The sequence below is a fragment of the Callospermophilus lateralis genome, chromosome 2, assembly GCF_048772815.1.
Source record: "Callospermophilus lateralis isolate mCalLat2 chromosome 2, mCalLat2.hap1, whole genome shotgun sequence".
NCBI classification, from domain to species: Eukaryota; Metazoa; Chordata; class Mammalia; order Rodentia; family Sciuridae; genus Callospermophilus; species Callospermophilus lateralis.
Window position 1 is genome coordinate 154301968 of NC_135306.1, and position 12822 is coordinate 154314789.

Genomic DNA, 12822 nt, shown 5'->3' on the forward strand with positions numbered 1-12822 from the left:
CTATCAAATCAAATGTTCTCCCCTCAATACTCACTTTATGTCAACACTTATTCTCCTAAAGCCTCTTTTTCTGTGGAATTTTAAAAAGTTGTATTGAAAATCTACTTTACACCAGAAAAGCATTGCTATGGAGATTATGTGGCTTGAGAAATATTTCTTCTATAGTCTTGGAAGATGTGATGTGGGTAGAAAATAAAGCACTGTGTAATAAAGGAATATTGACTGATTTAGTTTAAGCTGAAGCATCTTTTTCTCATTGAACTAGATCTAGAGTCCAGAAGACTAGTTGCTAATATTGGAAAAACATTGGCTGCCTTTTACTATTACAATGATTCTTCATTACCTATTTGTCACTAATCAAATAGGTCATGGAGTGATGATGTTAGGAAGGGCATTTGTTTCTATGTTTTATTTTCAAGATCAGTCCATCATTTTGATAAAAGGTAGATATTAAGAGATGGTAAAATATATATTTCTGTAGTGAAGTTTTTTGAAGACAGAGGAGAGGAATTTTGTGCTACAAGTAAATTGGAATCAACTTCAGCAAGTCTATTAGGTAAAACATTAACTTTGAAAGGTTAGCATGTCAGAACAACCGATGATTATAAATATTTCAGGTTAGTACGGGCATCTCTGACTATGGTGGATCCCAGAAAATATATAATCAATCCTTGACCAGCCATTTGGTCAGTTAGTAGCCAAATTCAACCTGAGAATGGACGACATGATAACAAAAGAAACCGCACAAGCCAGTTGATGTTGTCAACATCTAATGCTTAAGGCACGGACTCTAAGAAAGAAAGTACCACATGTAAAACCTATGAGAGCAATAAGGTCATCTATCCCCAAGAAAGATGAATTAGTCATTTTACGGGAAAAAGCCCTGCTAGTCAGTGACACACTGAAATTTTTTCTTCTGTTTACACAGACAATTCTGTGAATGCTCTACTCTAAACTTCCCAAAAGTCATTATGTCACTCCAAAATGTCACCAGCCTGACTCCAGCTTCTTTCATTTTAAATGGCATCCCTGGTCTGGAAGAGGTGCATTTGTGGATCTCCTTCCCCCTGTGTGCCATGTACAGCATTGCCCTTACAGGGAACTTTGGCCTTATGTACCTCATCTACTCTGACGAGGCCTTGCACAGACCTATGTACATCTTCTTAGCCCTTCTTTCCTTCACAGATGTGCTCATGTGCACCAGCACCCTTCCCAACACTCTCTGCATACTGTGGTTCAACCTCAAGGAGATTGATTTTAAGGCCTGCCTGGCCCAGATGTTCTTTGTGCACACCTTCACAGGAATGGAGTCTGGGGTGCTCATGCTCATGGCACTGGACCGCTACGTGGCCATCTGCTATCCCCTGCGCTATGCCACCATCCTCACCAATGTGTTGATTGCTAAAGCGGGGCTGCTCACTTTTCTTAGGGGCGTGATGCTTGTTATTCCTTTCTCTTTCCTCACCAAGCGCCTGCCGTACTGCAGGGGCAACATCATCCCCCATACCTACTGTGACCACATGTCTGTCGCAAAGATCTCCTGTGGGAATGTCCAGGTCAATGCCATCTATGGTTTGATGGTTGCCCTTCTGATTGGGGGCTTTGACATCTTGTGCATCACAGTCTCCTACACCATGATCCTTCGGGCGGTTGTGAGTCTGTCCTCAGCAGATGCTCGGCAGAAAGCCTTCAGCACCTGCACTGCCCACATCTGTGCCATCGTCATCACTTATGTCCCAGCCTTCTTCACCTTCTTCACACACCGCTTTGGGGGACACACCATTCCTCCCCACATACACATCATTATGGCTAATCTCTATCTACTCATGCCTCCCACCATGAACCCGATTGTGTATGGTGTGAAAACCAAGCAGATTCGAGACAGTGTCATTGGGTTCTTGTTTAAGCGAAAGGATGCTTTGTCTCAGAACATCAAATAGACACTTTTGAATGTAAAAATTCCCTTCCCCAGGTTGAGATCACCAACCCAACAGGAAACTCTCCAAAGGAAACCTAGTATGTGTCCACAGGGAACAACTCAAAGTCTTCTTCCTCTTTTGGACGGCTAAGTCTCTGTTCATGTAGGTAAAGTCCCTCTGTGTGAAATTCAAAGCCTCTTTAATGTAGAAGATTTCCATGTTCACAGCATTTCGTCTTACTATACAGGAATCTCTCTCCTGAATGACAATGTTCACACACTGAGAGAGAGTGGTTGGATCACTAGGGGTGGATTTGAATGTCCTGAAGATTTTAAATCCCTCACAATAAACAACTTATGTTCATTAGTATCTGTATCTGATTTACTTTTCTCAGCATTGTCCTGCCAAAATCACTTGGAGTTAATTCTTACTTCCTGAGTCATTATTTCCTGATATCTTGTTCTGGATGGTAGGTATAGGGTTTATCAACGTGGTGGCATTTCATGAAACTGTTACCTACGATGTGTGCTCTTTTTTGCATGCATGCTATATTTCAAAAAAAACATTTATTTGAAATAACATCTTTTTAGAATCATACTCGGACCCTATAAACTGTAAAACAATTTTTCTTGTCTCCTGTGCTTCTGCATATGACTTAGAATGAAATATACACTTTATTTATTAATAAATATGTTAAATTTGGTATGTTATGTGTGCATGTTTATATAAATTATGATCAAATAACATGGACAATACCATAGGAAAAAAATGATCAAAACTTTCATTTATTTCTTTTATAGAAATAACCTTTTAAAACTATAGTGGTATTCACATATATATTTTTGTTGTTCTTTCTGGTGATTGATTATTCCTTTACTCTAAGTTATGTTTGAACTTTAATTAGATTACAAAGTATTCTGTCATACACAACGAGAATTCTTTTTTTGTACCAGTGATTGACACCAAGGGTGCTTAACCACTGAGCCACCTCCCAAGCCCTTTTTATTTTTTTATTTGAGACAGGGTCTCACCAAGTTGCTTAGGGCCTCAGTAAATTGCTGAGGCTAGTGTTGAACTAGTGATCCTCCAGCCTCAGCCTCCCAAGCCAGTAGAATTAAAAGCATGAGCCACTATGCCCAGACACAATGAGAACTAACTCAATTACTATATCAGTCACCCTTTCTCTCAAAATATTATATATTTTTTATAAATATACATATATATTGTATGCTACTACACACATGAAAAATATGCATGGGTCCTGTCCTCCTTTTCCCACTACTTTAAACCTCTATGTGAATCAATTTTATCTTTAGTTTCTTCTTTAAATTATTACCATTTTATTCAATTCTGGATTTGTTTGTAATTTGTTGTAATGATTAAACTTAATAAATAGTATTTTGTGTACTATAGCTACATGCATATTAATGAGTATTGAGTGTGAATGTTGATCATTTTGTAGCCAAATCAAGATTATAGTTCCTTCTCTTTTGTTCTAATAGCATCATCCTTATTACTCATGAAGAACCTGCATCCATAGTTTTCAGTAGTATCTGGAAAGATATTACACAGATTGAACAAGGACAAGGTATGTGGAAAAGAAACACCAGAAGGCAAATGTCTAACTTTTAGATCTGTCATTAAAATAGAAAGCTGTTAAATCAAAGGGACAAATTTATCCAAGCCACTCTAAATTACTTTTGTATTTTTAATGAAAAATGTATTTCTTTCCTCCAGTTATTTGGAAATATATAATACATTAATGTTAACTATAGCCCCCACTCCTGTACAAAAGAAGATCAGGTATTATTCCTCCTACCTGTGACCTTGCATTCACTGACCTACCTCATCTCCTTCCCACAACCCAGTGTCTGGTAACCACTATTTTGTTCTCAACTTTGGTAAGATAATGTTCTGCATAAATCTACCTCATGTGGTACCTGCATAAATCTACCTCATGTGGTGCCTGTGTCTCTCTGCCTGGTTTATTTCACTTCACATAATATACTCCAGATTCATTTATATTGCCCAAAAAGATATGGTGCCTTCTCCTTTTTTGGGTAAGTAGTATTTCATGTGTGTGTATATACTGTATTTTCTTTATGCATTCATTTGTTGATGAACGATTAGGTTGATCCCACACCTTGGCTCCTGTGAAATGTAATGTGCAGATGCTTCTTCAACAGACAAATCTCATTTAATTTGAATATATACATGGTAATGGGATTGCTCAATCATATGACAAATCTGTTTTTAATTTTTTGAGGAACTAATGCACTGTTTCTCATAATGACCGTAACATACCATAAAGTATTTTCTATAACTGAATTCAGAATTAGTGGTTTAAGAAATGCCAATAAATGACAAAATACCTAAAAAAGTGTTTATATATGATAAACTTGGACACATCCTTGTGAGAATATATGATGTACTCTCAGCAAATTTCAACATAAAATGTATTATTGCTAAACACAGTCATCGTGCTATATATTAGTCTTCCTCAGCTTGTCCTATATCTGCACACTTGCATTTGTGGACCAACATCTCCCTATATTTCTCTTGTACACCTGACTCTTCTATTTTCTGCTTCTATAAGTTAAGTTTATTTCATATAGCACAATTTCTTCAAGGTCGCTCCATGTAGTCATAAATGTAAGGTTTCCTTATTTTTAACTTTTTAAAAGTTGGCACATAAAAATTATACAGTTACAGGTTTATAGATAATATTTCAATATACACATCATATAATGTTGGAAGCATGGTGAACCCATCTCCACAAACATCATTTCTTTCTGGTGAAAACATTCAAAATTCTTTCTTCTAGTTTTTAAAGAAGTGCAGAACCTGATTATCTATAGACATCCTATTGTGTATTTGAATACCAGAACTTATGCTACTAATGATTACTTTAGCTTAGCACCTACCTCTCTTTTGTAAGTTTTGTTCTTTTTAGTTTTTTTTAAAGATCCAATGAACTCTCAATTCCAACTGTGGAAACGAGGTTCCCACCTACATCAGTGGATCGCCTGCTCACTAGACTTCCCATTACCTAATATTTATGCTTAGAGGAAACCAGCTACTAGTGTAGAACCTCACAAAGGGAAGTGACAGAGCAACTTTACATTACTTCAAAGGGTACAGAGTTTGAGTGCAAATTTTCTAGAGGAAATTTGATATACAAGTGATTTAAAAGTAATATATATTTGAATTAATATCTATTTATTTCCACAAATTTCTTAGTAGCATCAGCCATGATATGTGGATGATCATCATAAAGCTACAATGTAACATATTGAAAATGAATTCAATGTTTTTAATTAGAGAAATATTTAAAGGCAGATGGATAGCCATAAAATACACTATTGTGTTAACTTTGAGACACGTTGTAAAGTTATTGAAGAATGTTTATGATATATTTTTAAATGAGAAGCAAAGAGTGGTAAATAACCTGTGAATTATGATCATGATTTTCAGAAAAAAATAGTGCATTTGTGGATACAAATACACAAAAATCTATGAGTAGGTATTTATGAGAGAAATATGTTACTTTAAAATGTCTTCATTGTTACTATTTTCTTTTTTGTTAATTAACAAGCATTTACTATTTTGGAATTTTCAATAGTAAATAAAAATTCATGAAATCTCACATAAACATCAATCTTTTCATTTATTTTTAATTGTGTTAGACAAGAATTTTCAACTGGTAGTCCTCATTGTGGGACACCTGTGTAAGGGAGTGACCTTCTGGGCTGCTTTCCTCTGGGTTCCACCTATGGCTAAGAAACTAGTCCCCCAGGAACATGTGAAGCTTTGTATCATGCTTTCCCTTAGGGACTCTGTGCTCTGTGGGGGCTCTTAAGCCTGTTTTACATCAAGTCTCAGGACTTCTGAGGATAGAAGAGATTGTGTTGGTTTCCTGTGGGATTTCCACTGGCCTCAATACTTATACTCCAGGCTATAAGACAAAGCCATATTGCGGACACCATGTACTATCCCTGACCTGAACACCTCTCATGCTTCTTATCTGCAGCCATATTGTGGGTAAGGGATGATTTCTGCCTTCCAGCGGTTCGTAGGTTCATAATATAGCAGAGCCTAGCATAGTTTCATTCTGTCTGTGTCATCACAGGCACAAAGCTACTGCTCTACAAAGGATGTTGTTGCTGATTTATTTTGCTGAAAAACAGTTAACATATGTTTATTCCACACTCAGAACAGTACTTGTATAGGATGTATGTTGTTGGTGGGCAAAGGTATGGGTCAAATGCCCTTAAAATCTCCAATGGAGTTAGAGAACACTTCTACACACACACACACAGACACACACACACACACACACATATTAATATTAAGCAGACTTTTATTGTTTATAGCAGCACAATCACAATAACTAAGCTGGGGAATCAACCTAGGTGGCTTTCAATAGATGTATGGAAAAGATATATATATATATATATACACACACACACACACACACACAAAATGGAAGTTATTTATTTTAAAAAATATATGCTGTCATGTGGAGGATTAGAAACAATCCTAAGATCCTTTAAACCAGGAAAAGATAAATAGGTACATTTTTCCCCACTAAATAAGTAGCCCACTCTTCCCCACCTTTCCCTTTCCTGAATTCAGTCACAAAAATTGCACTCAGTCAATACAACCCCAATTTATTGAGAATTCTTTTTAATCCAGTACTGTCCTCATTCAAAGTAGATAACAACTTACAGGTCAACACAGGGAAAGGACAAAGCTAAATTGTTTCAGTACAGGTCTCCAGGTTATCATCAAAACGAAAAAAAAAAAAAGATGGAGAGAATGTGGGGGTGGCAAAGAAGAAGTAAGGTGAATTTCAAACAATAAACCTGTTTCGTTTGGTTTGGAAGAGACTTGGAAGTTCTTGCTCCACCACTATTCAGTATAGACACACAAAATTCTGAATCTCTAAGCAGGCTATTCAATATACTTCCTTTGTCAGATAAAGGAGCATTAACAATATTGAATTGATAGACTCATTATAAGAATGTAATTAAATTCACAGATTAACCTCAATAGTAATCATGTAAATATGTTAAATATATAAATATAGATAATCAAATGGAACAGTTGCTATTTTATCCATTGGCAAAAGGATAATTATTTGAGTTGGAATGCAAATTTGGTATTTATGCATTCAGTGAACATAAAAACTCCTGAGTAGAGATGAAGAAAGTCCTTCTGCCAAGTGCCCAAGTATATATTCCCTGCCACATACAGTGGATGTTCAATGGATTTTTTTAAAAATCTAACAAGTAGAATTCATTGAATTTAATTTAGAGTTCATACACTAAAGACATCCTGGTTCAGCGATATCACGTTGTGTCACTAAAAGCTTGGATTGGACATTTCAGAACAAATGTATCAGAACAATGACCTCAGTGAACAAAAAAGAGTATTGAAGAATCTAGAGATCCTTTTTTCTGAATCCAGTTTATTTCTCACTTTCTTACCCAGGGGACTGGGGAAGTGATTTTTGAAATGTTGATAAGATTTCATTCTGTATCCTAGTGACTACACCTCAGATACAGAACGCAGATCTGGACCATCACTAGAGAAGCTAGCATGAAAGTGAAAAGGAGTTTTCTGGAAACTGGAATCAGGCAATAATCCAAAGGAGCCTGCTTTCTGTTTTAGCAGCCAGAGGCAACCATGGGTGTTATATCCATTTTGTATCAAATGGCTGCTCAGTGCAAGATTTGAAACAGCAGATGCAGAAGGATGGCATCCACTGCCTGCTTTCCACCTGGATGAGGTAATGGACTTCTTGCCTTCAGAAAAGACTGATCATCTAATTCTACAGCATTTAATTTCTATCCATTTTTGGTTGATCTTTTCTATATGGTGGGAGAAAATGGTCTAATTTCCTTCTTCTGCATTTGGATCCAGTTTTCTCAACACTCTTTATTAAAAAGACATGTGTTTCCCCACTGTATGTTATTGGCCCCTGTTTCCAAATGTACCAATATTTTTCCAAGTATTATTTAGCTTTAAATACGTGGATTTATTTCTGCCCTCTGTGGGCCCCCCCACCATTCCATGGGTTTATGTGTCTTTCTCTGTCAGTACCTGCTGTTTGTGTTACTATACTTAGTGTATTTTGAAGTCATGCAGTGTGATGCCTCCAGCTTTGCTCCTTTTGCTCAGGATTTCTTTGGCTATTTAGAATCTTTTATGGTTTTCTATGATTTGGGGGACTCTTTTCTATTTCTATGAAGGATGCTATTCCTATTTTTGTAGGGATTGCACTGAATTTGTAGATTGCTTAACAATACTAATTCTTTTAATACGCTAAAAATTGTGTTTTCATTAATTTGTAGACACAAATTCTCTGATTTCTTTCATCAATGTTTCATATTTTTTTCTTGTACATATCTTTCACCTCCTTGGTCGAGTTTATACACACACACACACACACACACACACACACACACACCCTGCTTGGTCGCTTGTAAATAAGATTGTTTTCTACATTTCTTTTTCAGATAGTTCACTGCCCATATATACATATGCAAATATGCTGATGATTAATGTATGTTGGTTTTATATTCTGCAACTTTGCTGCATTTGTTGATTGTGAGTCAACAAATGTCATCTCCAGACAGGACCAATTTCACTTCTCCTTTCCAATTTGATTCCTTTTACTTTTTCATTATGCCTATTTGCTCCATCTATGACCTTTAGTACTATATTAAGTAAAAGAGGGGATGTCAAATTTTACCAAATGCTTTTTCTACATCTATTGAAATTATTATAGAATCTCACCCTTCATTTTGTTAATATGATATATTGCATTTATTAACTAGCTTAGGACATTGAACATATCTTTTTATTCCTAGGATGAATACCACTTGATCATGGTGAGTGACAATTTTAATGTGCTGTTGAATATAATTTGCTAGTAATTCATAATATTTTCTTCAAATCCTTTGTATTTCTGTAGTGCCAATCATAATGTCCTTATTTCATTTCTTATTTTATTTACCCTAGAGTTCTCTTTCTCATCTAGCTAAATGATTGTCAATTTTGTTTTTCCTTTAAATTAAACCAGTCTTAGATTATTGGTGTTTTGATTCTCTAGTCTCTATTTCATTTATTTGTACTCAGTTCTTTATTATTTCCTTCCTTCCAATCATGTTACAGAGATTTTCAAATAAATGAAAGAAATTGTGCAAGACCTACCTAGATATAAATTCTAGGTAGCATTTTGCAATCAACAAGTAATATAGCCCAGTTCAAGAATGAAAGTTTGTGTACATTGGTCATATGACCTAGCATCTAAACCAGGATATGTTTGACTAGAGAATGGGAAGAAATAAAATAGGAAATATAAAATCTAAATTTTACTGGTTTGTATGAAATGCCAAGGTATTTGAGCCCTATCCTTAAAGTAATGAGAAAACGTTGATGTTCATTAAACAATGACTTAAAATATCTTCAAAATTATGTAATAGCACAAACTGATTTGAAAAGCAGAAGAGGCAAAACAAGGAGATAGACAAAGCTGGATGGTCTTTAAAAAGTTCAGTGAAAGTGGTGATAAAAACAAAGGACGGTTATTAGAAATATTGCTGGTCAAATTGTGTTCTGTGCATGAACAAATATGCCACAATGAATTGCACTATTATGTATATTAATACATATCAATACAACTTAAAATATAAGTTGCTGGGCATGCTGGCACATAAGCTTGTAATCCTAGCTACTCAAGAAGCCCAAGTAAGAAGATCATAGGGTTGAGGTCAGCCCCCGAAACTTAGTGAGACTCTAAATTTAAAATTTTAAAAGGACCAGATATGTAGATTAATGGAAAACCTCCCTTGGGTTCAACCTCAGTATCCCCTCCCCACAAAAAAAAAATACAAATTCATCTTGTCTCAGGATAGGCCAGGAAAATAGATATGTTGAGGTAACCTGAATAGAGTGCCAATTGGGACACTGGATTATAAAGAAATAACACTAAGATGAGGTTAATGAATATCAGAGATCATAAAGTTTATAGAGTCCAGTTTTGATAATGTGGTGAATAATGACACAATTATCCAAAAAGCCTCAGGGATAAAGTCTGTTTTTGGCATGGGTACATTTTGCATTGATGACTTTAATTTTTGACATGGTAAATTTAACGTTTTTGTGGAAATTTAAAGTGGTAATATCCAGCATGCATTCAGAAAGTCACAACAATTATGACTTGGCTTACTCATAAATTTAGATATTTGAAAACTATCTTCACCATAGGCAGAAAAGAGGAAGAGTCCAGAGTATATGTTTCTTAAAAATTGCATTTAGAAAAGAGATTGAAAAGAAATAGATTATCTCATGGGGAGATCCCAAAGTATTTGACAAAATTATATTTCTTTTCTTTCTTTTCTTTTTTTGATACTGGGGTTTGAACTCAAGAGTGCTTAACCACTGAGCCACATACCCAGCCCTTTTTATTATTTACTTTGAAACAGAGTCCAACTGAGTTGCTTAGGGTCTTGCTAAGTTGCTGAGGTTTCTGCCTTGGCCTCCACATTCTCTAGGATTACAGGCATGTGCCACCACACCCAGCACAAAAAGAAGATTTCTTATCTTTCTTTTTCTTGGGAAAATAAATTAGATTGATATCCATAGCATTATCCTTGTACTTCATAATCTTATAACAGCTACAACTGCATTTCAAAGGATTCCTACGATCATTCCATGAGAATGCTAACCTTAGATAAACTAAACTTCTGCTTTTTTTTCAGAACTCTCTAAGGTAAGCACCATTTGTCTTTAATTATAAATGAACAACAGAGGTTGTAAGAATGAAGTAAAGGTCATCAAGATACACCTGGATTTAGAAAGAACTAAAATGCAAACAAAGTGCTATTTGATTGAAATAACCATAATCTTTCCATTAAAGTTTTCCACATAAAATTATTTTAATAAACAAATTTCACTATTATTATTTACCTGTGTACCCTTACTATCATAGGACACATGTTCTGTCAAGTGTTGGTATCATATATGAATATCATTTCTGCTCCTGAATCTAAATGTGTGACAGTCAACATTATCCTATATTTTTTACCCAGTTTCTGCTTCTATTTTGTAAAAGCAATTACAACTTTCTATGTATGGCTTGACATTACTATTAGACTGTTTATAAAACTTTTTGAATAATATCAGGATTTTAATATTATTCAATAAATTAATTTCAAAGTTATTATTCAAAATTTTGGCAATATTTATTAATATAACTTTCTTACAGCTTTGAGTTTGCATTTTCAAAGATCTAAATCAAATTTCTATTTCTTAATTCCTTTTCCTCAGGACAGAGACTTCTGCAAAAATCAAGTTCCTCTCCTGAATTAGTTATGTTCAATTCCAATAATTCATATGTGGCCCCCCAATCTTTTATTCTTAATGGAATTCCTGGTCTGGAAAGAGTCCATGTGTGGATCTCTCTTCCACTATTCACAATGTACATCATGTCCCTTGTGGGTAACCTTGGTCTTGTGTACCTCATTTATCATGAGGAGGCCTTACACCGCCCCATGTATTGCTTTCTGGCCATGCTTTCCCTCACTGACCTCCTCACCTGCACCACCACTCTACCCAATGCACTCTGCATCTTCTGGTTTGATCTCAAGAAAATTAACTTCAACGCTTGCTTAGTCCAGATGTTCTTTGTCCACGGGTTCACGGGTGTGGAATCTGGAGTGCTCATGCTCATGGCTCTGGACCGCTATGTGGCCATTTGCTACCCATTGCGTTATGCCACCATACTCACTAACCCTATCATTGCAAAAGCTGGGCTTGCCACCTTCCTGAGAGGTATGCTGTTGATGATTCCATTTCCATTCTTGGTCAAGCGTTTGCCTTTCTGCCAGGACAATATCATTCCCCACACATATTGTGACCACATGTCTGTGGTAAAGCTATCCTGTGCCAGCATCAAGGTCAATGTCATCTATGGTCTGATGGTTGCACTTCTGATTGGAGTGTTTGACATTTGTTGCATATCTGTGTCTTACACCATGATCCTCCAGGCAGTGGTCAGCCTCTCATCATCAGATGCTCGGCAAAAAGCCTTCAGCACATGCACTGCACATATATCTGCCATCATCATCACCTATGTGCCAGCATTTTTCACGTTCTTTACCCATCGTTTTGGGGGCCACACTATTCCCCCTTCTCTCCATATCATTGTGGCTAATCTTTATCTCCTTCTTCCTCCGACACTGAATCCCATTGTTTATGGGGTAAAGACAAAACAGATTCGAGACAGTGTCATAAAGTTCTTCCAGGGACAAAAAATTGCAAGTTGATTCAAGAAATCTGAAATTAAATAGAATAATAATGAATTAAAGTATAACAAAGAGAAAACTCAGGTGTCTGTCTGACATTCTCCATTGTCTCTCCAAGAATGGGTTTCTTGAAATTCTATTGAGGAAATTCATAGCTAATTCTGGATTCATTTCTCAATGTCTTTCCTGTCTTTTCCCTCCATCAGCAGTTTTTTGAATTAATACATTTTTAATTGATTTAGTTCTGATATGTATGTATATATGGTGGTAAATATAGTTGCTCTCACAGATGTAGAGAGTAAAATGTTGGTTTTTATCACCAATGTTAATCAAGTCATTGGTATGAGATTGTAACAACTTACCTCTAATTCATCCATGTAAGATATAAACCATTAGGAGTCCCTAAATATCTTATTTGTTTTGGCAACTCTTCCTAATAGATATGAAATAAGGATCTGAGGCTGTAGCTCAGTGGCAGAGCACTAGTTTAGCACATGTGAGGTGCTGGGTTCAATCAACACTACATAATAACAGATACATAAAATATAGGTATCTGTTCATATACAACTAAGAAAACTTTAAAAAATAAA

The 12822-nt window shown here is 35.7% G+C and overlaps 2 protein-coding genes across 2 annotated transcripts; both read left to right on the top strand.

Moving 5' to 3' along the window:
• The first annotated feature begins 971 nt into the window (after nt 1–971).
• Nucleotides 972–1940, top strand: LOC143388969 (olfactory receptor 52N1). The gene has a single exon (XM_076842366.2). The coding sequence runs from the start codon at nt 972–974 to the stop codon at nt 1938–1940; it is 969 nt and encodes a 322-aa protein (XP_076698481.2).
• Nucleotides 1941–11299: 9359 nt separating this feature from the next.
• LOC143388984 (olfactory receptor 52N5) lies at nt 11300–12253 on the top strand. Its single transcript, XM_076842368.2, has one exon. It carries the CDS (start codon nt 11300–11302, stop codon nt 12251–12253), a length of 954 nt encoding a protein of 317 aa, XP_076698483.2.
• The last annotated feature ends 569 nt before the right edge of the window (nt 12254–12822 follow it).